This window comes from Mauremys mutica, chromosome 9, assembly GCF_020497125.1.
Source record: "Mauremys mutica isolate MM-2020 ecotype Southern chromosome 9, ASM2049712v1, whole genome shotgun sequence".
Lineage (NCBI taxonomy): Eukaryota > Metazoa > Chordata > Testudines > Geoemydidae > Mauremys > Mauremys mutica.
The window spans coordinates 57,111,039-57,137,682 of NC_059080.1; the positions used below are offsets into that span (position 1 = coordinate 57,111,039).

General features: G+C 45.1%; 2 protein-coding genes across 15 annotated transcripts in view; both read left to right on the forward strand.

The window, feature by feature from the left end:
- ATG16L1 (autophagy related 16 like 1) overlaps positions 1-8,622 on the forward strand; it is a 28,018-nt gene extending 19,396 nt beyond the window's left edge. For 4 of the 5 annotated variants that reach the window (XM_045031097.1, XM_045031095.1, XM_045031092.1 and 1 more), the window contains 6 exons: positions 1,647-1,767; positions 2,621-2,726; positions 3,861-4,010; positions 4,564-4,611; positions 6,543-6,644; positions 7,047-8,622. In XM_045031097.1, the coding sequence (XP_044887032.1) occupies positions 1,647-1,767; positions 2,621-2,726; positions 3,861-4,010; positions 4,564-4,611; positions 6,543-6,644; positions 7,047-7,140 (621 nt within the window). In that variant the 3' untranslated portion in view covers positions 7,141-8,622. Of the gene's footprint in view, positions 1-1,646; positions 1,768-2,620; positions 2,727-3,860; positions 4,011-4,487; positions 4,612-6,542; positions 6,645-7,046 lie in introns of those variants that run through there. The other variant, XM_045031094.1, reaches the window with a different exon arrangement.
- A 1,629-nt stretch (positions 8,623-10,251) lies between these two features.
- Positions 10,252-26,644, forward strand: part of SAG (S-antigen visual arrestin) — a 30,328-nt gene continuing 13,935 nt past the window's right edge. For 6 of the 10 annotated variants that reach the window (XM_045031125.1, XM_045031126.1, XM_045031127.1 and 3 more), the window contains exons 1-11: positions 10,252-10,434; positions 12,684-12,839; positions 13,794-13,960; positions 14,887-14,947; positions 15,058-15,102; positions 15,469-15,662; positions 18,209-18,268; positions 19,400-19,467; positions 19,652-19,787; positions 20,241-20,325; positions 22,096-22,168. In XM_045031125.1, coding sequence (XP_044887060.1) covers positions 13,850-13,960; positions 14,887-14,947; positions 15,058-15,102; positions 15,469-15,662; positions 18,209-18,268; positions 19,400-19,467; positions 19,652-19,787; positions 20,241-20,325; positions 22,096-22,168 — 833 coding nt within the window. In that variant the 5' untranslated portion in view covers positions 10,252-10,434; positions 12,684-12,839; positions 13,794-13,849. Of the gene's footprint in view, positions 10,435-12,478; positions 12,578-12,683; positions 12,840-13,793; positions 13,961-14,886; positions 14,948-15,057; positions 15,103-15,468; positions 15,663-18,208; positions 18,269-19,399; positions 19,468-19,651; positions 19,788-20,240; positions 20,326-22,095; positions 22,169-26,644 lie in introns of those variants that run through there. The other 4 variants (XM_045031120.1, XM_045031122.1, XM_045031121.1 and 1 more) reach the window with 4 other exon arrangements.

Below are 26,644 nucleotides of genomic sequence, written 5' to 3' on the forward strand. Positions count from 1 at the left end.
ATAGATCATCATTAAGGAGATGATGGAGATGATTCTGTCATTGAGGTAATGGATTTTGTGACTTTCTGGGAACTCTGTGACTACTTCTGCGTCAGGTCTGGAGCAGCTGTCCAGTCCCAGGGCTGCTGGCGCAGCTGGCCAGTGACCGGCAGAGTGGCTGCGCTTGGGTCAGCCCATGTGGGATTGGAGCAGCAGGGGTTGGAGCAGCTGCAAGCCCTGACAGTGCTCTGTTTGTTGTGTTCCTCCTCCTACCCCCCCACCCCCGCCCAGTATTTTTAGTAAAAGTCAGGGACAGGTTATTGGCTTCTGTGAATTTTTGTTTATTGCCCATGACCTGTCCCTGACTTTTACTAAAAATACCAGTGACAGAATCTTAACCTTAATCATTAACTTTGTATGAAAAGTTCCCATGCAAAACTCCACTCAGTCTTCAAAAGATCTTTCTGCAATTTTCCAGTGTGCCTAATACCTTCTGGCTTTGGGTCAGTTCCATAACTGCTCTCTGAGCTAATACAGTACATTGAATTCGTTGTCTGAATGGGTTTGGTGCATGGATTTTGCATTCCTTGCATGTGCATTGAGGGAAGTTGAGTTGGTTTAATATTAAATTCTGCATCAAACTACCTATTTATAAACAACTATTCACTTGTTAGTGGCAGTGCAGGATGGGAGGTAATGGAATATTCTCCAGGGTTATAAAGATCTTCTCTATCCATAAAATTGTGGTATCCAGAGATTAACTGTCATGTTGCAACCATTGAGACAATCCGTGACCTTTGGGTTTTAGTGCTGTGCAATAATTTTTCAGTTCCTCAGACTCTGCTTGTGTTTCATTTCCATTTTTAAGTCTTCTAGTGGTTTTGTAGGCCATGTAGCAGTGTGCAAATTAGGAGTTCAGTGACTAACAGTGGAAGGTTTGATTTTTGGCAAGGATTGTTCTCTGATCACTTTCCCTGTTCCCAGCAGCCTGTTCCCTCATGCTACGTTAGTTCTGTGATTGGCAAATAAATATCTAATAATTTGTGATGATTGTACTTCATGTTCCAACGGGCCCTGACTGTGGTTGGCATCAGACAGAAACAGTCATGGAAATCTGCTGATGGGAGCAACTCTGGAATCTCTAGAGATCTCAGGCTTTCAAGCTGAGACTTCAAAGTTAACACTAGATCCCTTTTTGCTGTACTTGAAACCATCATTTCAACTCTTACTATGCTTTAGTCTATACCCTGGTCTCTCCTTTAAGACTTTTGTAGTTACCATCTTTCCAGCCGAGGTTACTAGGGGTGGTAGCAAAGAGTCATAGATTTCGAAAGAACTACTCCTTAACTAGCCAAAGGAGTTGCAAATGCGGGAGAGAGTCTCTCTTACCCAGAGACTGAGTATGCTGCCTCTGCAGTACTCTCGGCACTTGCTGACTCACGGAGAAGCAGACTGGGAATCAAAGCTACATTCTGTTTAACCAGAATGGAAAGGTGGGCTTTTTTTGTGATCCATGCCTCTAGTCACACCTTAGACTAAGGTGGGAGGAGTTGAATCAAAGACTTTGTCCCCGTTAAGCTGCTGAATGGCAAGATCAGAGCCATGAGGACAGGAAGCAATTGTAGCTGAAACTGCTCATTTACACCATGTAAATCTTCTCTCCCCAGCACACACTGACAGGCCACAGTGGGAAGGTTCTGTCAGCCAAGTTCTTGCTGGATAATGCACGCATCGTGTCAGGGAGTCATGACCGGACCCTCAAGCTCTGGGACCTGCGCAGCAAAGTTTGTAAGGAAACCATTTCCAGCCCAGCACCAACACCCTTTTGTCTTTCACACACCTCTTATTCTCTTTAGTGGTTGTCCAAAAAGCAGAAAATTGCAGCCATGCTGCTTTTGATGATATTCTGATCTTCGGTATTGCAAGCTAAGCAGGGTCAGGCCTGGCTGATACCTGGATGGGAAACCTAAGAAAAGACCATATGCTACAGTGAAAAGCATTGCTGATTGAGTGGGCAACTGCACTCTGTAGACCCTCTTGTCCATCAAACTGTAAAGTGGGTTTTTTATTCTTCTGTAGAAACTTGGAGGCAGGTCAGACCTTGCAACCCTGGGCTGGTCTTAAGCCCCCTCTTGAAAATCCTACCCACAGTTTCCTGCCTCCAAGTGAAATAAATGGCAGGATTCAGTTCATGCAGAAACATTTGTCTTAAAATATGTTCCTGGTTTCTATAGTAAAACTTGGCACAGAGACAGCCTTTCTCCCCCAGTGTCCTACCCCCTTGTTTATGTATAAAGAGGAGCATGTCATATTCATCCGTGACTTGTTTGACTAATTATGAAGTGGTGGTAAAACAACTGGCCTTGTACAGTTGTAGGGATGTTGGGCATGATAGTCAAGTGGTTCAGAGGAATAATGTGCTGTTGGGGATTTTGGATCAGTTTCTTCTAAGACAAGGCTCACCTGTCCCCACCCCCCGTGACCCCAAACTCCTCCCAGGGCAGTAGTTTCCATGCAGCTACAGAATTTAGATGTTTGCTGCTCAGTGACTTTTAAATACTGCTATCAACTTGTACAGCACAATGCGAAGGGGACTGTGTTGTTAGTGACTTACCCCTCCTCCCCCTTTTTTCTTTTCAAGGTATAAAAACAGTTTTTGCAGGATCAAGCTGCAATGATATAGTGTGCACAGAGCAGTGTGTGATGAGTGGACATTTTGACAAGAAGATTCGCTTCTGGGACATCAGGTAAAACTATACTCTGACACAGGGGTTAGATTCTCTAGTAATTATTTAATGCTAAAGAACATAAAATGAATCTGTGAATTGTGACCCTCCCATTCTTTGAGTTCTCCATTGCTTGGAGTATTTATTACAGGAATATGAGGAAGTCACCAAGGATAAATAGCAGTTCTATCATGTGCAAAAAGGTTGTTTTGGTCTCTGAGCTATTAGTAGCATGTCGTGTTATATATTGACAGCAGATTAGCCCCTGAGTAAGGAAATATCTTGCATTGTTCTCTCTGGGTACGTCTAGACTACCCGCCGTATTGGCGGGTAGCAATCGATTTCCTGAGGATCGATATATCACGTCTCATCTAGACGCGATATATCGATCCCCGAACGTGCTCCTGTCGACTCCGGAACTCCACCAGTGCGAACGACGGTAGCGGAGTCGACAGGGGGAGCTGCGGACGTCGATCCCGCACCGTGAGGACGAGAGGTAAATTGATCTAAGATACTTCGACTTCAGCTACGCTCTTCACGTAGCTGAAGTTGCATATCTTAGATTGATCCCCCCCTAGTGTAGACCAGCCCTCTCTCTCGATCTTTCTGGCTAGTTTTAGGTATCCCTAGCTAGTTCTGAAGGAAGTTTTGAACAGTCCTTGGTTAGGGACAACAGATCCACAATGTGACACTTTAGTTGGGAAATAAGAAAAATGTGGAAGTGGATAATGAACAAATAGTAGATACCTATTCTCCTATCCCCATGCACCGGGACAATTCTAGGGATACAGATTTTGATGCTCATGTGACAGGATCTACTCCTAAGGGAATTCTGTGCTTAAAAAATAAAAAATCTGCATATTTTATTTGTCAGTAAATAAATGTGAAGGCTCCAACATGGCAGTGGGGAGTACAGGCTGCACGGAGGTGAGAGATCACCCAGCTCTGGGCACCCGAAATGATGCGCCTCTGCTGATGGGGAGGAGCACTTGACCCCTCTTGTGGTTTCCTTTTACTTCCCCGTCAGTCATTTTTCTGCGGGGAAGCAAAGAAATCTGCGGGGGATGGGAATTCTGGTCACACACGGTGGCGCAGTATTCCTTCAGGAGTAAGGATCTTTGATACTCAGTTACCCATGCTGTTTTCTGTCTTCAGGACTGAGAGCATAGTGCAGGAGCTGGAACTGTTTGGGAGGATCACTGCTTTAGACCTGAACCCAGAGAGAACAGAGCTCTTGACCTGTTCCCGAGATGATCTGCTGAAGATCATTGATTTGCGAGTCAATGCTGTCAAACAGACTTTCAGGTGAGTGTGATCCCAGTAAGGTATGTGACAGGTGACTGGATTCTGTGGCATAATTGTAACTTTGGTGTTACCCTTGTCTTTTGTGAATGAAACCTTCCTATTAGTCCTTCAGTGGGGAGGTGGAAGCCTTTGGAGCCATGTCTCTGATAATGTAGTTTGCACATTATCCATGGTTTGACAACAAAGATCTATTATGTCTAGGATGACCAGATGTCCTAATTTTATAGGGACTGTCCTGATTTTTGTGTCTTTTTCTTGTATAGGCTTCTATTACCCTCCACCCCCTGTCCTGATTTTTCTCACACGCTGTCTGGTCACCCTAATTTTGTCAAGATTTTGCCTCCACCTCTTTGAAGGAGACAGCTTATCCCCCTCACTGGGGAGAAAAGTCCTACAAATTAGGTTGGAAAGAGAGAGATGCTTTGTGTTAAACAGAATGTAGAATTTATCCCAGTCAATGCAATAATCTTCATTTAGTCCTTGAGGAGGAGCTGGCTTTCCCAAGATTCATATTAGAGGAACGTAACAACTACCTGATTCCAACTTGTTTCAGTGCCCAGGGATTCAAATGCGGATCTGACTGGACCAGAGTTGTGTTCAGGTAAGAGGCCAAACTGAGGAGACTGAGTGGAGTTCGAGATGGGAGGGTGGGGGGCCAGCTATTTGGTTTACTGCAAATTCTGCAGTGACATTTGAGGGAAAAGTTCCAAACCACCATACACTGTCAAGCTAATTACTAGTCAGCAGCATGCACTGATTGCTTCTTGATCACTTGTGCTACAACTCTAAGCTCCACATTTTGCAAGCAGTAGGGTAACCGTTAACACTAGTCATAAGACAAAAGGGGACACTTAGCACTGGGCAGTCAGCAAAACTGCTTTCAGTCTTGGGTATCTACAATGAGACACCAAAAGAGCTCACCATTTGTAAAAATCAGGAAAAAGGGAATAGGCAGTGTTTGCACACACCCTATATTAAAACAGAGTTAATGTTGGAAAGTCAAGCCTTGAAAAGCAAGAAAATATCAGAATTAAGATTATCCATGGAACCTTTATTTGGCCCCCAGTGCATATTCGTTATGATATTTTATTACAGCCTCCTTCCTCCTTGGGCTTGTCATCCAATCTATCTCCTCCTCCTCCTCCCCACCCCCTCGTAAGCCCCAAGTGCCAGTCTCCTGGCTCAGCCAGTTCTTCATTCTCCCTTCTGCTTTTGAGTCAGGCTACTTCCTCCGCCACACTGCCTGGACACCACCAGCAAGGGCATTGAGAGCAAAAGAGGGATAGTCACCTGGCTGTCAGTTCTGGTGCCCAATGTCATAGTAGTCGGGAATAGCAATTGCAGGGAATTCCTGCTCAGCCTCTGACCCTGGCCTGGAACATTCTGCTATAGATGGAATTTTCAGAGAATTTAGCTGACAAGTTCTAACAAGTATCTACTGAGCATTTGTCAACTGCAGTTTTTCAGATGCTTTAATTTGTCTGAATCTGGGTAGCTTTTCATGGGAACAAGAAAAGGCACATCTCTGAAACCAGGGTGACAACCCTTCCCCTAGACTATATGTCCTTGTTCCAAAGCATGCAGGTGATAGAGCTTCTCAATGAAATGTAAGAATTGTTTTAATATGGAAACATTTTTCTAATACCCTTCTCAAACGATTGAACCTTTTTTGCTGAAATTCAGGTAAAAATGGTCAGTCTGGGACAGACACCTGACAAGGAAAACTTCAGCCCAAATGGTTAATGTTTGGTAAAGTTATAAGTAAATGAAAACAGGGTCTTTTAACAGGAATTGTTGGGGAACCTTAAGTATAGAAGATGCTACCGGTTCTGCTGATATTTAAAAAACCACATTTAGGATTTTTAAATATGACTGACAGGGATTAAATATAAAATTAAAATAGAAAGGTTAAGATCCAAACAATGGAACCAGGTAAGGGTTTAAGGGTTAAATACTTAAAAAGCTAGGGCTAAATTTAGTGTATATAGACATGGCTTATCCTAACCATTTTGCTTAGGTTTACGCTTCAGCCTTCCCCATCGCCTCCCTTTTTTTCCCTTGTCGATTACAAGCTTCCACAAAGGAGCCCTATTTCTCTTCAGGGCCTTTGGCTGCTATTATGATGGACTTTTTTAGGTGCCTAATGTTAGGAATCGAATAGAATAATATACCTAGCGCTTATAGCACATCTTATTCATTGATCTCAAAGTGCTTTACAAAGGAGGTAAACATCGTTATCCCCACCTGAGGCATAGAGGTGAAGTGACTTGCCAAGGTCACCCTTTTGGCCTAAGTAGATTTCACAAGAACCAACATCTGTCTTTAAATGCCAGCCACCCAATTGTTACATCATCACATGATATGGAAACTTCTTGATCTTGCTAATCAGTGTGAATACGAGCTGGAGAAACTTTAATATTTGCTAGTGCAGACCATTAATGTCAGTTTGCTTGTTTTGGAAACACTAAAGATTAGTGCTAACTTCAAAATAAATCGTTTTTTCTCGTCTGCACCTAATATGTGTATCAATAGCCCTGACGGTAGCTACGTGGCAGGTGGTTCAGCTGATGGGGTCCTGTACATCTGGAATGTGCTCACTGGGAAAGTGGAGAGAACGCTCGCAAAGCATCACAGGTGAGACAGGAAGCTCGCGGACTAAACTGGTATAGGGTCTGAGCTGTGGCTCACATAGGACCTGTAGTGAGGAGAGGTGGGATTGCAGATGCGGAGGTCCATTCCCATACCAGTGTGCATGGGTTATTTATATGCAGCTTCTCTGTGGATTCATAGCAATAACCAGTAAAGTGGGAATTAATGCTATGAAATTTGTGCTTTGTTGTCGGATTGCTTGTTCACAACCAGGGCATTAAGTATAATATACTCCAAATATCCCTGGGAGACTGTTACAAATGCAGGTATCATAAATAAGATCTGAGAATGAATGAGTTTGGGAAATTATGGAGTTTAATTCCTCCTGTCCTAAATGCTGCTGTGAAATTAGAATCTCTCCTAAATTGACACCTGGCTTCCTTTCAGCTCCTCTATCAATGCAGTGGCATGGTCACCAGCCGGTGCCCATGTGGTCAGTGTGGACAAAGGAAACAAGGCTGTCCTGTGGTCTGAATTTTGACTGGAAGGAGATGAAAGACAGTTTCAAATGTCTCTCACTGGGAGGATGCCGGTCCAGGGCTGGACAGAATGGAGGCCCAAGCCTAGATTCATCCTACATGCATTTGGGCTTCATCCAATGGGCTTCGCTTCTCAGAGGAGAGCTCTAATGAGGCAATCAAGGACGAAGAGCTGGAGGCAGAGCCCTTTACTGCCTATAAGCATGCTGCTGACCCTCAGGCTCAGCAAAGGGTCAGGTGATTTGGATAGTGAATACTACTAGTCATGCCTTGATATGCAGTATCTATGTACTGGATGGAGCCGAAGGTACTAGCCAGATTCCCTCACCGGACAGCTGTGCCAAATACCCTATTATACAAATGTGTGTACAGCACTTCGAACTTGGAAGTGTTGGAAAGACGTTTACCATGTATTCTGACCTAATGCATGTCCTGTTTCCTGTGTTCTGTTCCCATGGAGTAGCTTAGGCATGGGGTGAGGGCATTCTGAAACATGGACAGAGTGGATCCTAGTCAGTCTATAAAGTGATGGAATAGCTGTAAACTAATTTAAATGTTTCTGTTGCTCTGGCAGTTCTGCCCCCTGTGTTGTTGGCTGAGTTTGGGGCTTCTCCAGTTCTGACATGGTCTCTCTGGCAGTTTGTAATCTGAGAACTCCCTGCATCATTTTGATCTGTATTTCAGGGAACTGTCCGTTCTTCAGGGATGATGCGTCTTTGTTAAAACTCCCTCCAATAGCTCCTATAGCAAAAGTACCAAAAAGTGGGGAAAGGAGAATTTTAATTTGAACCAATATATTTCCAGTTTTGGTGGCGCGCGGGGAAGGGGAGGGGAGAGAAGAGATGTAACATCTGCAGTGGGAGTGGTGGTGCTGCTGTGATGAGGAATGTATCCATACCAAGACTTCCAGTACCAGAAAATAAATGTATAGTCTCTTCTGCTGTCCATCTGTCCTTCTCTATTGGAGGCTGTTGGTGGAGCATGGGGGAGCAATGGGATTCAATCCTGAATGTAATGCTCTGGTGCTGGCAATCCCTGGCGACTTGCCCCCTTTTTGAGCACATGTGCAATATTCTCCTTTGTGCTTGAGCCCTTCCTGTGCCATTGAACAGGGTGTACACCCTGTATCCTCAGGCATCTAAATATGTGAGGTGGTTGGAGGAGAACTGTGATGTTTTGTAACTTTTATCCAGCCAAACTTTTCCACCTCAGATGGGCCTCAAGATAAGCCACCAGCGTTCTGTCGCCTTTTTATTTGCACTTTATTTTGCTTCCTTCCTGAGCTTGTTTTCTAAGGAAGTGTTTTGATGGGTTAGGAAAGAGGGTTGTTCCTAGGACAGTGGTCTCTCTCTAACCCAGCCTTTCTTTCAGACAACTTCTGCAGAGGGGAGTTGAGAGTATACAGGGCAAATCTTTTATTTATTCAGCTGCCCACCAGAATTTGATTGTAAATAAACCTGTGTTCTGCTTTTAAAACCCACAAAGTTTCTCCTCATTTGTTTTTCTTCTTGTCCTGAAAGAAAGGGGAACTGATATCAAGTTTCTTCTCTCCTCTTTGCTGTTTCAATGGACTAATGTTAGGTTTGGGTCTGGTGGTGGTGAGGTACTTGACAGCATAGGCACCGACTTGCAGGTGCTCTGGGGCTCAAGCACTCATGGGGGGAAAAAATAGGGTGTGTTCAGCAACCACCAGTCACAGCTGTTGGTCAGGACCTCAGGAGGGGGGACCTCGGGGAAGGGGTTGGGACCTTGGGGCGGAGTGGGGGTGGAGCACACACCGGGAAAAATGTCAGTGCCTGTATTTGACAGATATTTCCAGTGGGTATCCATTGTCCTAGAGCCAAATTTACCTTGTCTCGTATCAAGAATGTGGTCATGAAACTGAAGTTAAAGGAGCCAGTGTCACATTGTTTAAAGCTTCTAGCACTGTGGACTCTGGGCCATGTTTTGAAGCTTGAAAGATTGATGTATACTTGGAAGTGTGGGATGAATTACTGAATTCAAGAACTCCCCATCAGTTACTAGTTTCTCAGACACTTTCTGCCGTGAAATGTCTATTCCTCCCTTATTGCTTGGACTGTTATGTTGCCTCTCAGTCTCCCAACATGGTCTTAAAAATGTGGTATAAAGACTGTCTGTACACCGAAGACTAAAGTAACTCCCTGTGCCAACACTGGAATAATGGAGCAAAGCCTTCACCTCCTTTAGTTATATTGGACAAACTACTTGTACAGTTAAGAAACGTCCTTAGCCAATCACCTCCTGTTTTGGTGTGGCAGAAACTCAGCAGATGGTCCTTACTCCCAAAGGCAGAGCAAAGATGACAAAAACAGAGTTGCAGTTCTGTAGAGTTTTGACAAGGTAAAAGCCCCTTTGGATTTTAGAGGCACATTTTTCTTTCAGTCTGTTGTCTGCTCCCTGAAGCTTCCTGCAGTAAAGTGTACATCTCCAGGTCCTTCTAAGATGTCACCTGCCCAGTGCCCTGCTGACCTCAGGGGTATTGCAGATAAAGCAGACTGCTAAGTGATGAGTCAGTGGGATGAAAGATTACCAGGGGATTAACTCTACCCTAATAAGAACTGCAGGCTGTGGTGGGGAGGATCAGGAAGGGTTTAATTTAAATTGGCATATTTGTATTTTTATACAACATAAACAGTAATCTGGGTTTGAGGTTCTGATGCCAGAAAATGTTTTGCTTGTTGGATACTACTAAGCAAATTAACATTGAACCCATATAAAAACAAGAGGTAAGAATAGGTCAAAGCATCTAAAATTCTAAAAATATACGTAGTTGTTTATGAGAAAGGTATGTATCTGTAAATCAAGTAATCAACTCCACTCTTCTGCATTCTCCCTATGTGCAAGTCCTGTTTAACTAGTTGAGGTCGTACCTCTGCTTTCTATTTAGTGTGCACTCAGCTATCTTCCAAACAACTGTTATTTCCAAAGAAGCCAAGAATTCTAGTCCAGTGAAGCAGAAATAACAGAGACAGTGACTGCTAATAGCCTCTCGCGTCAGCTATACTTTCAGTTAACTCACGAATAGAGAATTTTCCCTTGCTTTTCATTTTAGGGGGATCCTTAGTGGATTTTTCACTCTTCTTACTACAGTGGCTTTAAAGAGCAGGATATAGTGGGGTCCACTGCGCTTTCTTGGAGAAATTTGTCATCTTCCAATTCAGACTCTGAAGACCAGGGAGGAGCCATTTCACATTCCTGTGACAAGCAGCTGCAGCTTTCTGGAGTCCTTTTGGAGGCTTAATGTCCTTACTCTTACCTCTCTATTTGGGAGTCAGGTGAGTCTGTGTCCAAGGGGAAACTGACTATGGACCCAGTCGGGAAAGGAAAAATGTACATGAAATGGGAACTGCCATCAACAAAGAACAACTCCCCTAGCCTGTATCCCATTTCTGTAATGCCATGCTAGAAGAGGCAGCATCTTCAGTAGAAGTAACTGGGAGTGGGGAGGTGAAGAGAATCTTGAGTGGCAGAGTTGCTGGAAAGGGGGGGGCGGGAAATTGGGTCCTTCTGTCACCGGGATTAGTCGATATCTCTGCTTGCCTTGCCTTTATCATCCTCTTTAGCAAGAACCAGAGGAGCCTGATAGGGTTCTGTAGGTTTCTTGTTCTGCCTCCTTGCCAGGAGGGGATGACTGAGCTCCATGGTGCCCTCTTCCCCAAGAGCCTTGTGGTGGAGGCAGCAGAGGAGAAAGGGAGAGAACAAAGTGAAGTACTTGCTGTTGAGAGTTGCCTGGTTCTCTGCCTCTGTTCTAGAAGGTGAGAGAGTCTTCCCAGAGGTTCTGACTGCAGACTGGTGTTGCACTCCACCTGAAATGAGTCCACAGGCTCTGAGAAACACTGCAGGAACAGAGCTACCAGCGAAGCCCACTCGTCCCCATCTGGTTGAATAGGCTTTTCTGGAGGGTAGTTGCCTCTGCAGCTCAAGCTTGAGTGAAATATGTCTGCTCTGGCAAGGGCAAAGTGTCCAGCTTTAAACAGAAACTAATTGCAAAATAGCTGCATGCCACATACCACGCCACCAGAAATAAACAGCCGGCTCTGCCTTACTGGTACAGTTATGGGAGATTGTCTCCATGGAATAGCTCTCTTCTCTCTTCAGACATACATGGCCCTAGAAGTATGGGGGAAGGGTGGAACCACCTCGGAGCTGTTCCTAAAATGCCCATCATTTCAGTAGTGCTCAGAGGCCTCATTCAGCATCAGGGCCTTGTGCTAGCTACTCCACAAAAGTGAATGAAGGCCCTATCTCTGTTGTGAAGGGCTGGTGATCATTTCTCCCACCCCCTCTCCCCCAAGTGCTGACCAGGGAAGCTCTCAACAAGATTAGCTTGCTCCCAGCCTGTTCTGTGACAGAGTGATGAGTGCTAGACCTGGGGGAACACCTTTGGTCTCTGCCCTATAAATGTTTGCTCAAATAAAAATGGAATTGGCTTCTCCTGAGGCGTGCAGGTACATTTTTACTTCCCCCAAATATTCTCATCAAGTTCTTACGGACAGGAGGGGTGGGATTTTTCAAAAGCATCTGAAGGATTTAGTGACATAGTCCCATGTAAACCTCTTTGGCACTTGTGAAAATCCCACCTGTGGATGTTTGCAGCAGCTACTAACTCTAAGCAAATGTTGGTGAATAGTCACAAAAGCAAACTTTGACCTTTTGAGTGGTTAAGGAACTCTGATTGCAAGAGTTTAATTCAGTCGGGGAATGGAAAGAATACCAAGGGATCTCGCCAGTGAAAACTAACATGTCCCACCAAAGTATCAAATACAGCTGCTTCTGAAATGTTTACAAGCCATGAATTACCCACAAATTATTGTGTGAACAAAATCAAATTGAAATTTAAGAAAAGCAAAAGCTATTTTCATACCATTCATGAGCAGGAGGAAGCTAAATTGATCAAATTGCTCATGTCTATTGTACATCTTTAGTACATCTTTAAACATGTATTGAGTATGTGTAATTTCCTTTTTATAAACTGAAGAAAACAGTGGGCAGGCCACCAACATAAACTATTTGTACAATGTGCCTGAGGGTGTCAGTGGCACAACAATAGATAAGCTTTGTGTTAACTCTACAGTTTATCGATTTGTGGAAATAACCTATTTTTTGATAATGTACTTGCAACTCTTAGAATAGCCTGTATTTATAGAGACTTGTTCTAATGCTTGCAAGTTCAGCGTCTCACAAATAGTTCTTTGTTTAGCTCCTTATTAGGCTGCATGATTTGCAGCCCCAATAGAAAAAGAGATGGAGAAAGAGCTTTAGAATAAAGCTGCTTTCCATAACCCTCCTGCTCCATATAAATCTGTACTGTCTTTACACCCGAGGAATCTGGGAGGATGGCACTGTAGACTCTTGAAGATCTGGGGTCTCTTAAGTAATACCCAGCACTGCTGACCTAGCCGATCTGTACCGATCCAGGTACAATATTTGCTGCTTGAAGGGGATTAGTTCTTGAAAATGTGGGTAGTAAGAACTAGAAAACCATTTTCAATTTGGGCTACAAATTGCTCTCCTTTTTCACCAGCAGGCTAGTGAGTCACTCCCACAGACAGGGGAAGATCTGCAGGACCTGTCTGCCTGGAAAATTCACCTTTGTTCAGTGGTTTAGGAGGAGTTCTCATCTTATTGCTCAGGGCACTTTCTCCTCTGGTGGCTGCTGTGGAATTTGAAGCACTGCAAGGTATTTAAAGATACTGCTATTTCTTTCCCTAGTTTCCTCTTTCTCAAATCCTCTGGCTCACGTGTTCCACCAAGGAATTCCATACTGGTCTTGGAAAAGTTGCTCCAACTTTGACAAGGGGGGGGGGAATGTTTTCATTTTTCTCTTTAATCCTGGCCTTTCAAAATACTTCCTTCAGTGAACTGATTCCAAAGGTGAAGTGAAGGACCAGCCTTTTCTAGGAGGGAATCAGAAACTAATTTCTGAGTGTCTGTGTTGTGTAAGTTCCTAATAAATGTCATGCCATATTGTAAAGATTCATAGAGTAACATAAGAAGCAGAAGTGGTTGAAAAATAGATGCAATCAATAAACATTTTCATTGTCTTCTGTAATGCCTAGTTTAATTTTCAAAAGGATATTTTTGAAACTGAACTTTTTTGAGAAGTTGAAAGCTTTAAATTTTTTAAATAATCGTATCATGTGACTAAGATAATCAATCAAAATAGGCAATGCCGAAAAAGGGAAACCGAACCCAACCATGCACCCACAGAACAATCAAAAGGCTAAATAGTTTTGCTTTGAATTTTCTAACAAACTTTTGAAAATTGGAAACTTTTTTTGTTTTTTGTTTTTAAATTCCAGTCTGGGTTAAAGGATCAAATTAAAAAAAAAAAATCTGATCAGGTTTTTGGCCTGCTTCTGCTTTCACTTATTTATCTTACTCTCCCTCCCAACCCAAAGGTATCTGTGAGAATTTAGCTTCATAACTCCCATTGGTAGCTTGAAAATTGAACTTTGCATTAACTTTGGAAGCTTAAAATAAAAGGAAACCCTCTTCCCCAGCACCAGAGTTGACTTGAGTTTTCAGAGGGAATAGTCTGTCTTAATGCACTACATTGGTTGGTTAAGATTTTTGGATCCTATTCAACATAACCATAATCTCATTCATCATCTCTTCTTGACACTTGTCCAAGGATCTCTTGCTGCAGGAAGGCTTTCTTCTTTCCCGGTCTCTCACCCATCTGTGGAAATGAGTTGTGCTGAGTCTCATAAGGTGGCTACTCCTTCCTCAATTTCTCTGAAGAACACCAGTCCCTCTCAATCACATGTTGTCTACAAGAAGATGTCCCGTGATAAGGCTGTAAGTAGCACAGTAATTGGCATATATACCCACCAGTTTGAGCCATGGATGCACAGGGCCACTGTCTCACTTACCTGGGGATTTATTTATGGGACACTTGTCTTCACCCCACTTCTTTTGAAAATAATTTGATTTATACTCAACACCACGCCCTAGCAGTTGGCTATGTTAGAGAATTGATAAAGTGGACTACTTGCATTTTAACATAATGACCAATCTTAGATAGGATGGCAACACCTCTCCCCATCACCTCATTGGACATGTCTCTGTTGGCTGCCCAGATGTCTAAATCAAGGCTGACTCGCCGTCTTTCCAGTTCGAGGCAAAAGTCCTTCACTGTACAGTTCCTGTGCCACAGACACAAGGAATTGTGTGGTTGTTTTGGAGTTCAGTCCTGCAACATGCTGAGCCCTCTACCCTGATCCAGTTAAATGCTGAAGCTCATGAATAGTCCTGATGATTTCAATGTGAACTACTCATGTGCTTAACTTTTAAGCATATGCTTTAAAACAGGGGTTGGCAACCTTTCAGAAGTGGTGTGCCAAGTCTTCATTTATTCACTCTGATTTAAGGTTTTGCGTGCCATTAATACATTTTAACGTTTTTTAGAAGGTCTCTTTCTGTAAGTCTATAATATATAACTAAACTATTGTTGTATGTAAAGTAAATAAGGTTTTTAAAATGTTTAAGAAGCTTCATTTAAAATTTAAATTAAAATGCAGAGCCCCGCTGGACTGGTGGCCAGGACCCAGGCAGTGTGAGTGCCACTGAAAATCAGCTCGCGTGCCGCCTTTGGCACGCGTGCCATAGGTTGCCTACCCCTGCTTTAAAAAGTTATTTTGCTCAATTGGGCTAGAGTGCTCAGCTCTTGGCAGGATTGATGCCCTGCCTCGTCTTGCCCCATCTGCAATGCCTTCTTCCTACAGGTGACTATCTATCTGGGAAAACGAGACTTCATTGACCACATAGATGGCGTGGAACCTGTAGGTAAGTCCAGCCACAAACTCTTCTTACATGTTTCTTTGACTTAATAAACCCAAATTATTTTTTTCTCCATACTGCTTAATATTTACTCTTTTCTATTTCTTTCTGTCTAGATGGTGTCTTGTTAGTGGATCCCGAGATCGTCAAGGGGAAGAAGGGTTTGATGTTTTAAATTATTTCAGAGATTGCTAGCTCTTCAGTGATCTCTCACTGCAAAGCAAGGATCTCTCCTGCTTTCAGGGCTCTATTTGTCTTATGCAAAATTAACCCCATCTTGGTGAGAGAATCTCTGGTTGTTGGACATGCTGTCTGAATATGGTCCAAGGCTTCAGTCTCGTTACAAAACAAACTTAAGATCTTTGCTATACTATAAATAGGAACCAGGTTGGGGCGGAGGGGAGATGCAACAGTGTTGTGACTGTCTTCCTGGACTCCGTAATTGTAACACAGATGGTCTCTAAGTCTCAGAATCTCTGAATTGGCTGCTCAGTAAACGTGTAATTTACTGTGTATGTTCTTTCCAGTGTATGTGACTCTGACCTGTGCTTTCCGGTATGGCCAAGAAGACATTGATGTGATGGGTCTGACCTTCCGAAAGGATCTTTTTTTCTCTAGGTTACAGTTGTACCCACCAGTGGAAAAATGGGAATCTCTCTCCCAATTGCAGGAATGTCTGATGAAGAAGCTGGGGAACAATGCTTACCCCTTTGTTTTAACAGTAAGTGCCTCACAAGAGCCTCTGACCCACTTCTCCTTGACCCTTATTATCCATCCTGTCAGCACTCCATGATAATCTGAAGAGGAGATTAATAATTAATCCAATAGTGTACTAGGGATTTAACAAACTGGAGGGATCCTGACTGCGCACAGAAAAATTCCTTATGAAGGGAACCATAATGATTTTATGACAACAAAAGCCCTTAATGTTTCAACCTCTGTCTCTTGCTCTCCTATTGCCAGAGTATTTGCCTATACTACTGCCTTGCGTACTCATGAGGCTGTCTATGCCTTGAGTTGTGGAATTGATTTGCAAAAAACTCTGCATTTTGCTGGAATAATTATTAAAATGAGTTAATACAATTATTGCTTATGCTTGGGTAGCACCCAAAAGCCCACTGGGTTTAGTGGCCTCATAATGCTGGGCATTGTATAAGCACAGATCAGAGACAGCCCCCGAGGTCTTACAGTCTAAAGACGTGCATGGCCAAGAGTAAGGGATGTGGATACAACACAGAAGCAAATGAATCTGGTGGCAAATTGGCCCTGCTTTATTAGTTACATTTATTGCAAATATTTTACTGGGCTGGGATATGAGAGAGAGGAAGGAAAGAAGGGAAGTGACCGCTTGATACCTGTGTGGCTATGGGCAGCAGGCTGGATTTTGTATGTTCTGCAGCAGACATGCATCTTGAGGGGTATGAAAGAAGGTAAGGAAGTGGCTGCATGGATTTTAGTGGGGAGCTTTTCCTGTGCATAAGGGGCAGAATATGAAAAAGGATGAGATGTTCAAAGAAGTTGGCTGGTGGAGGAAAAGGCTTGGAATGCTTAGAGAGGGAGGGCAAGGGTTGGCAGTGCGATAGGTTTATAGTTCCGCGAAGTGGGATCAGACTGAGTTATGAAGAAGTTACAAGAAGTTTGTATTTGATATGGAGATGAGTCAGAGGCAGGCCTCAGAGGGCTGACGTGGTCAGAGCGACTAGCCAAGAAGGCGACCTTAGCAGCAGCATTCTAAATAGAGATGAGGGGAGCACAGGGGCAGTAATTCATGCCAGAAAGGAGAAGGCTGCAGTAGTCAGGATGTGAAGTGATGTGGGCTTCGACAAGAGTTTTGGCTGTGTGGACAAGAGAAGGGGCTGGAGTTTGGAGATGCTGTGTGGAGAAAGCAGTTGGATGTAGAAATGGCCTGAATGTCGCTCCGGTGAGAGAGCAGAGTTGAAGGTGACACCCAGGTTACAGGCCTCAGTGGCAGTCAGATACTTAACCTGGCTGCTGCCACTTCTGTGGCCATTTTTCAGGATGCCCAGCTCCTTCCCTCTGCCCAGTCTGTCAGCACCTCTACCCCAGCACTAATCCTCCCACCTGCTATCTCCCAAAACACCGTTGCTAGCCTGCTCCCAAGCTTCCTCATGCACGTCTGGCCCAGAGACTCATGAAGTCCCCTCAATATGTTGATGTGCAAATCTTCTTTTACCAGCCTGTCTAGGTGCTTATACTGGCGCCTGTCACTGTATCATCAGAACATCTTAGATACCACTTTGATAGGTGCTATAGAAAACACTAACTTGAGTAGATCTACAACCCGTATGTCTTCTTCCTCTTCCTGACCCAGAGACATCCCATCCCCTTCACTCTGCCTTAGAGACCATAGTATCTAGTAGGATCCAGATTGAGAATCTACCATATACTAATACTGTAGCAAATAGGCTTTCAATTGACTCTGCAAAGTCTAGGCTTGTGACATGTCTCCTAACCATACAAAATGGAGACCTCCACCAAGCTCAGACTGTTGGGATTTCTAGAGTGTGGGGGTGGTAGAACTCCACAAGTCTCTCTTCCAGGTCATGCCGTTCCAGGGGGGCAGAGCTGGAGCCTTTCATCACAATCTCACATCCTGCCCAGGCCATAAGCGACTGAGTGCTCTTACTCTCTGCTGACTGTTCTAGTGATCTCAGTCCAGTTCCCCATGGACAGATGTCCTCAAACACTATCCTTGGCCTTGTTAGTTCAGTCTCTGTGCCCCTGTGACCCTTACGTGAATCTGCTATCTTTCACTCACTCCCCTGAAAGGGAAGTACAATGATCTCCTGGATAAGGCACTGAACTGGAAGTCAGGAGTCCTGGGATCTAATCCTGGGGCTCTGCTACTAACTTGTTGTCTGACTTTGGGCAGTCATTTCCCCTCTCTGGTTCTTTGTTTCTCCTCCCACCCTTTGTCTTGTCTATTTAAATTAGAAGTCCCTGCCCCAAGGAGCTTACATGTGTACAGTGCCTAGAACAATGGGGCCTCTCTCTCAGCTGGGTTCTCTAGGCACTATTGGAATATAATTAACCATGTCAGTGGTCCCTCCAGTGCCTGGTTGGGGCACTTGGGCAGAATAGTGTGGGGAAGCTTGCCTTGATGCTGCCCAGGCTTCTCTTTTATGGAGAACTAACGGACTGTGCTGTCTCAGGCTGTCACTCATGCACCTTTCACGAGCACTGTATCATTTTAGGAGCAATACAGTTGGGGATCTGGATAATTTTTCTGGTTTTTTTTCTCCTCAGTTTCCAGACTATCTGCCCTGTTCAGTCTCCCTGCAACCAGCCCCTCATGATGTTGGGAAGGTGAGACCAACAGGGTTTCATATATTCACTACTTCTACTGAGGAAGAAATTCACAGGAAAGAGCAAGGGATGCATATCTGGTTCAAATATTTTGAGAGCAAGAACTAGGTAACATAGAAGTTAATGTACTTTCCATCACCAGCGATGTGGTATAGTGCCATCTTGTGAACCACCCAACAGGAAATAAGCTAGAGAGTGGGATGGAGTCAGAGGCATTTTGAGTATCTAGTCTCATTTAGTAACAGATAAATAGCAGCATAACAGTTCGGGGGAGGAAAAGCATTTCATTGAAACCTGAGACTCCATTTCCTTCAGAATACTACAGGAGATGTTGGTTGGCCACAAATGAAATAAGTGTTGTGATGTCAGACAAGGTTATATTAAATATTTACTCACATCACAGATGCTCACACTCAAGTGTCTGAAACCGAATGCCTTTTTTTAAGACCAATTGCCAAGATCTCCCATTAAAGCATATGTGGAAAAAACTTGTGTTACATGTTTGGGTTTAAAAAAAAATAAAACCAACAGGTTAAGAGTAACTAGGTAACAAGAGCTGTTACTCAGGGATAATGCATTTTAAAATATTGGATACTTGTCCAAACAACTAGACTGGACTTATGAAAAAGTGATGCAGCAGGTGTTGGGCAGACACTGGAGATTAGCCAAAGGATTTAGCAAAAGTATTTTAGCAAAAGGTTTCACAAGTCTTTAAAGAGAGAACCAAATGGGACTTGGCCGCATGTACCTTAGAAGAAGTGTCCAATATGCACATGATCCTGCAGGGACAACAGTCAGCTCTGTCTGATTGCAAAGAATTATTCTTAGACTCCAGGTGGTGAAAAAGGAAGGTTCAATCTGGAAAGGAATTCCACATCTCAGGTGCTGATGTTAGTCATTTTAGAAATACGGGACAGGCTGGCTAATCTTTAAGAAACGTGGGGTGTGTTGCTCAGAGTTAGTCTATAGCACTTGCCTCACAAGAAAACATAATAGGCTTGGAGGTGTCAGTTGTCAAGTTCAGGAATAAGATTTTCCAAACCCTGGGAACCTGCAGAGTTCCTTGTATAGGAAGGCTGCTAACCACTTAACAAATTTCACAGCTTCCCCCTCCCCCCCTCTCTCTGGCAGTGCTGCGGGGTGGACTTTGAGGTGAAAGCTTTCTGTACAGAGAACGTGGAAGAGCGAATTCCCAAAAGGTAACAGAATGTGTGTGGAATAAGGACAGTCCCTTGGAGCTTGTTCAGCTCTGCTCTGGGTATCTGTGTTCAGATCCTTCCATCAGAAACGTTCCGAAAGGGATGTGAATGCAGGTGAACAACCACTCCAGTGAAATAGGAGGTTCTGCTCTGTGTAATTGCAGTTCTGTTTGCCGCTCCTCAGGAACTTTGTGCGCCTGTTGATCCGTAAAGTACAGTATGCCCCAGAAGAGCCAGGACCCCAACCTCAAGCTGAGACCACCTGGCAGTTTTTCATGTCCAGCAAGCCACTGCACCTGAGAGCACGTCTGAGTAAAGAGGTGAGCAGTCTGCCCCAGATAGCTCCATCTGCTCATTGCTCAGACGCAAATACCTGCTTCGTTGCCCCAAGACCACCTCTCTGAGACGTTCGTGCCTGGATTCAGTTTGTTCTGACTTGCCCTAACATTCAAGTGCTCTGACACCATTTCTCGCAGTAGTTGCTGTTGGCAGTAGCCAGGAATGGAGTGTGTGAGCTCCTTCACTGGTGCTCTGCTACACAATTCAATAGTGACTGACTACTGAAGTCAGTGGAAAGACTCCCATTGGCTTCAGTGGGCTTTGGGTCAGGCTGTAGGAGCTGAGGGTGTATGTACCTGGAGTAGTTGATACCCTCATCAGTCCATAGTGGGTTCTGTTGCAAATGGCTGGGAGTAGCATTGTATTTTTTAAATTGTACAAGCCCTTCTGCTGGGTTGTGTGCCATGTGCTGAGCCCATCTGACTCTCTTCCAGGTGTTTTACCATGGTGAGCCCATTCCTGTCACTGTCACCGTGACCAACAATACAGAGAAAACAGTGAAGAAGATCAGAGTGCTGGGTGCGTTTTTACTGTTGTCCTTAATCCCATGGGAGCTACGTAGGGTGGGGTTTGTGTTTCATCCTATCGTCAGAGCTGGAACCTATTAGTGTCCCTCACTTAAACAGACCGGGGTCACCCTGCTCCATTCCATCTCCCTGTCAGTGTCCCTATGCTGCTCCATTGCCTCTGTTGCCCTTCAGGAAATAGGACTCTCCAGAGCTGTCACCCTGTCCCTCCATGGCCCTCTGCTAGGAATTGTGTCTATGCCAGCTCTAGATGTGCCTTTTCAAAGTGTGCATGATTTTGCACTGCTTTTTGACCCATCACTGTTATAAACGAAATGACAGCTGGCAAGAGAGTTCTCATTATGGGAGACTGTCCACCTTAGAGCACTGAAGGTGTTCCCCCCTTCTCCCTGAGGAAGGTCAAGGGCAGGGTGTTGAGATCCAGTAGTGCTTGGCTTTAATTTGTATTCTGGTAACACCTAAAGGCCACAACTAAGATTAAAACCCCATTGTATTAGGCCATCTACAAACACCTAGTGAGAGAGAGACAAAGGATGCTAGGGGAAACAGAGGCATAGGGAGTGCAAATGACTTGCCCAGGGCCAGGCAACGGGTCGGTGGCAGAGCTGGCAGTAGAAAGCAGGTCTCCAGAGTCCCAGTCCAGTGCTTTAAAGCATGCTGCCTCCTCTGTGGGAAGGTGATGGTCTTAAATATGTGAGATGCAGAGTTTGAGTGAGCAGCAGGACACTTGGTAGTTGTCAATGGGGAATTATCATTGAATGTGGTTATTTCTAGTGAGGTTCTGTAGAGATGAGTTCTGGGCCTGGCACTGTTCAGTGTTTTTATCAGTGATATGGAAGTATATATAACATCACTGCTGATAAAATTTGCAGACGACACACAGGTTGGCAGAATGGTAAATGACAGGGCAGTCGTACAGTGACTTGGTAAGCTGGGCCATTCAAACAAAATGTGTTTTCATTCAGACAAATGATAGATCACTCATCAAGGAACAAAGAATTCAGGCCATACCTACAGAATAGGGGACTATATCCAGGGAAGCAGTGATTCTGTAAAGGAGTTTAGGGTCATAGTGGACAAGCAACTCAGCGTGATCTCCCAGTCCGATACTACAGCAAAAGGATGAATCCGATCCTTGGCTATATAAACGGAATGAGTGAGTAGGAGGAGGGTGTGGTGATACCCCTGCATACAGCATTGGGGAGACTGGTACTGGAACGCTGCATCCAGTTCTGGTGTCACATTTTAAAGAGGATGTTGAAAAATTGGGGAGGGTGCAGAAGATAGACACAAATGATATGAGGGCTGGGTAGAAAATGCCTTACAGTGAAAAACTTAAATAACTCAATCTGTTTATCCAAAAGATCAAGAGGGGATTGATTGTGATCTCCACAGGGAGAAAATACTATTTGTCTAAAGCCAGACAAATTCAAATTAGAAATAAGGTGTAAATTTTTACCACTGAGGATGATTAACCATTGGAACAAACTACCAAGGGAAATGGTGGATTCTCCATATTTTGATGGCTTTGGGACCCTGTACCTTTCTGGAAGTTGTGTTTAATCAAACACACATTATTGAACTCAGTGTGAGGGTAACTGGGTAAAATTCTAGAGCTTGTGTTATACGGGAGGTCTGTGAATTGTATGGGCCGTAACTGCTGTCCCTGTTCGTTCCTTCTTGAGAAGGGCAGTCGTTTATATGCTGTGTCTGTATAATTGATTCTGTCCCCTCACTCCTGCTTTTGTTCTTTCTCTCTCAGTGGAGCAAGTTGCCAATGTGGTTTTGTACTCGAGTGACTATTACACGAAGGTGGTAGCAATGGAGGAGGTGCAGTGAGTATCTGATTGTCCTGCTTTCCCTTCGCTACTCTGCTCAGTCATTTCCTTCACTCCCCTTTTAAGTATCTTTTCTCACCAGAAATTAAAGGCTCTCAGCTATGGTCTGGAGCTAGTTTCCTGGTGCAACCCTGCCCTGCCATGCCTCAGACTAAGGGGATGCTGACAGAGGTAAGCTGTCATGTTTTTGATGCTCAACCCCATTCTCTCTCTCCACCCCATGACCTGGATGAAAACAGTTCACTTGATACACTGAGAATTCTCTTGCCAGCTGTAATTTTGTTTGAAACAATGGAAAAGACATGAGATGCGGGTCTCCTCTCCCACCCAGCCAGGGACTGCCCCAGCCCTCCACTCAGGGATCTGAAAGGTGGGATATTCTAATGCATAAGAACAGCCATAGTGGGTCAGACCAATGGTCCATCTAGCCCAGTATCCTGTCTTCCGACAGTGGCCAATGCCAGGTGCTTCAGAGGGAATGAACAGAACAGGTAATCATCAAGTGACCAATCCCCAGCTTCTGGCAAACAGAAGTGAGGGACACTCAGAGCATGGAGTTGCATCCCTGCCCATCCTGGCTAATAGCCATCGATGGACCTATCTTCCAGGAACTTTTCTAGTTCTTTTTTGAACCCTGTTATAGTTTTGGCCTTCACAACATCTCCTGGCAATGAGTTCCATTGGTTGACTGTGATAAGAGCATAAATCCATCTCATCCATCTTTAAAGGAGTTTCAAAATGACAACTTGTAATTGTCACCCCCAGGCTATGGCTGGCTTACAGAGCACTCTTCTGAGAGTCACAATAGCTGTGCCACATCCTGCACTGAAACTGCCATACAATCCCATTCAGGGGGGCTATTTTATTTTATTAAATTTAGTTATAGGCTTTCAAAACTGTGGGGCACATCCCCAAAATTCCTGCTTAACTGAATAACTTTAATCGAGCCTTCAGAATTGAGTGTCAAGTCAATGAAACGCATCTCTTAAAATAGCAGTCTGTATATATTTACCTGGTTTTCAATGTGTAGTTAAGATCACAGTAGCTGTGTAGCTATTACTAGTGAGTGAGACTTTATTAGACCAACAATTGAGTAATAACATACTAGCCTGAGCTAACCATAAAACAGTCCCTTCTAGTGATGGGTGAGTTTCCAGGAAAACAAGACTTGATTCTGCCTTTGGTTATGAATACAGTTCCCAGAGAGGGCGAAAATGGGCCCACAGCTGCTACGTATGTTGAGTTGTACCTTTGTTTTTGATTCCATATCCATTATTTTTATATCTATTGTTTAAAAAAAAAACCCACCATGTTCGTGTCGTCTACATAATTTTAAATCCCCAAACATAACGATCTGCATCAAGTCCACCAGTGTATCCTTGCCAGATAGCCCAGATAAAGTAACGAACTGGATTCTGGCGCACAGCCTGGTGACCTACCTAAATGCCAGTCCTTGGCCTGCTGCCCGCTCATCAAGTGCTTGACTGGGAAAAAATGAGCTTTGCAGTCCTGAGTTAGTTTGTTTTGTGTAGACTGGAGCACTAACACATGAGTCATGTAATGCTCCAGGCTGTAAGCCTAAATGGTCTATTCAGTAATGTAGAAGGGGCTGGTACCAAGGGATAGAGGGCTGAGTAATTAAAGAGAAAAGCAGAGTTGTTGTCGTGAGTGACTTATCGATTTGATCTGAGATTAAGTGCTGTAACTTATTTTGTTGATATTCCATTCACACTGGGAGTTTATTTGTGGTTTCTTGACATGATTGTGAGACTTAAGAAATTCAGTTTACTTTACTTATCCAATAGGTGACTTGTTGTGGGCCTACATGGGGAGCGGTAGAAGGATCTCTAGTCTAGCTGAAAACCCACAGCAGAGAGTCTGAGTCTGGGTCAACTGATTCAGACTAGTGCTACACGGCTAAAAATACCAGCATAGACATTCCAACTCAGGCTGGAGCCTGGGATATGAACCCACCCCCCTTGCCAGATTTCAGAGCCTGGGTTCCAGCACAAGTGGGAATGACTACGCTGCTATTTTTAGCCCCATAGCGCAAGTCTGAGAGACCAAGTTAGTTGACCCAGACTCAGACTAAGACTCGCTGCTGCAGGGTTTTTGTGGTTTTGTTTTTGCAGTGTAGACGTACCCACTGCTCCACAAATTGCAATGGCTGGAAGTGGAAGCTAAACAAATTCAGGCTAGAAATAAAGATGCAAAATTTTAACAGTGAGGGTAATTAGTCCTTGGAACAACTTACCAAGGAGGGTGGAGGATCCTCCTTCGCCTGAAGTCTTTAAATCAGGCCTGCACAACATGCGGCCCGCGGACCCTCACTGTGCGGCCCGCGAGGGGATTCTAAATCCCCCGCACACAGCGCTCTGCGGGCACCCCAGAGCCCTTTGAATCCCAGCCGCGGCCGGGAAGCAAAGAGCTCTGGGCTGCCGGCAACCGCGGGGAGCCCAGAGCCCTTTAAATCCCAGCCGCAGCCGGGAGTCAGAGGCCTCTGGGCGGCCGCCAGCCGCGGGGAGCCCTGAGCCCTTTAAATCTCAGCCGTGGCCGGGAGTCAGAGGGCTCTGGGCTGCCCGCAATGGAGGGGAGCCCAGAGCCCTTTAATTCCCAGCGGTGGCTGGGATTTAAAGGGCTCTAGGCTCCCTGCAGCTGCAGGCAGCCCAGAGCCGTTTGAATCCCGGCACGTGGCCGCTGTTTGCCCCTTCCCCGGACTCCTGCCCCAACTGCCCCCCAGGATCCCCACCCCCTATCTAACACCGCTGGTCCTTGTCCCCTGATACCCCTCTCCCAGGACTCCTGCCCCTATCTAAATGCCGCTGCTCCTTGTCCCCCGATTTGCCCCCTCCCAAGACCTCTGCCCCAACTGCCCCTTGGGACCCCAGCCCCTATCTAAGCCTCCCTTCTCCTTGTCCCCAACTGCCCCCTCATGAGACCCCCCCCAACTTTCCCCCAGGACCCCACCCCCTACCTGTCCCCTGATAAACCCCTGGGACTCCCATGCCTATCCAATTGCTGCCTGTCCCCTGACTGCCCCTCCGAACCTCTGCCCCATCCAACCACCCCTGCTCCCTGTCCCTTGACTGCCCCCTGGAACTCCCTACCCCTTCTCCAACCCCCAGCCCCCTTACCGTGCAGCTCCAGACACATTGCTGCCATGCTCCCCTGTGGAGCCCACAGCCCCCCCCACCCCAGCACCTGCCTTCCAGATTTGAACACCTCAAAATTCAGGAGTGCTCAAGCTCAGTTTGGGCAGCTTTACTTCATTTCTCCCAAATCAAATATATTGATCCACTATAACTTGCTGTAGAAAAAGCAGGATAAAATTGAGCAAGAAATGTTTATTAGCACTGGAATTGCTATTTTCAACAGCCATTGCCTTTTTGTTTGTTTGAAAGGAAGACAGTGATATTGCATTGGCAAATTCCCCATAGAAAGAAAGAGTGGAACAAAAGAATAATAAAGGCACCTCAACTTTTCCTCATTTATAATATGCATCCAGATATCCTCCAATCATACAAGCTGGAAATTGTTCCACTTTACTGCAGCTCTGTAACCATATGGGAACCAATCCTGTCTGTGTTTTGTGCACATCCAAAATTCCTGCTGAATGACCCGCCCTGGGAGCGTTACCAGTGACCCAGGGCTGGGGAGGCACTGGTGAGGGGGAGCCCAGGGCTGGGGCAACAGCAGGGTGGGGGAGGGCACTGATGGGGAGGAAAGGGGGAAGCCCAGCGCTGGGGCAGCAGGGGGTGTGGGTCAGTGGGGGGAGAGCCTAGGATTGGGGCAGCAGGGGGGCACAGGGAGGAGCCCAGGGCTGGGACGGGGGGCAGCCAAATTTTTTTTTGCTTGCGGCAGCAAAAAACCTAGAGCCGGCCCTGCCGGGTTCCCCCAGCCGCCGGAGCCCCGAGCCCTTTAATTTGACCCTGAGGGCTCCCAGCCACCTCTTCAGCTGGGAGCCCCCGGTTGATTTAAAATAAAGTATCACCTCCCCACCCCCAACCTTCCTTTTTGGCCCACAGCTGTTTTGGTGGGGTGGCACTGGGGAAGGAGGATTTGTTTCTGCAGGGCTGGACGGCCCTGGGGCAAGGTGTTTCTGCGGGGCCGGGAGGTTTCGGCCCTCGGCTGTTTTCTTTGGAGTAATGTGGCCCTCGCCGCTTTACGAGTTGTGCGGGCCTGCTTTAAATCAAGACTGGATGTGTTTCTAAAAGATATGAGGTAGTGCAACCAGAAATCAAGGGCTTGAAAATTAATTGGATGAAATTGAATGTCCTTTGTGTGGCAGAAGATCAGACTAGATCATAATGGTCCCTTCTGGCCTTAATGCGTGAAAACCAGTTACATGATTATTGTATTGAAACCACTTGCTCCGTTTTCAGGAATGCTTTGAAGTTTGCTTTGCTAGTATGGACAGGGCCTGGCCTGAAATGTTGGATTTTCTGCTTTTGGTTGTAGATCAAGCCAGACAGA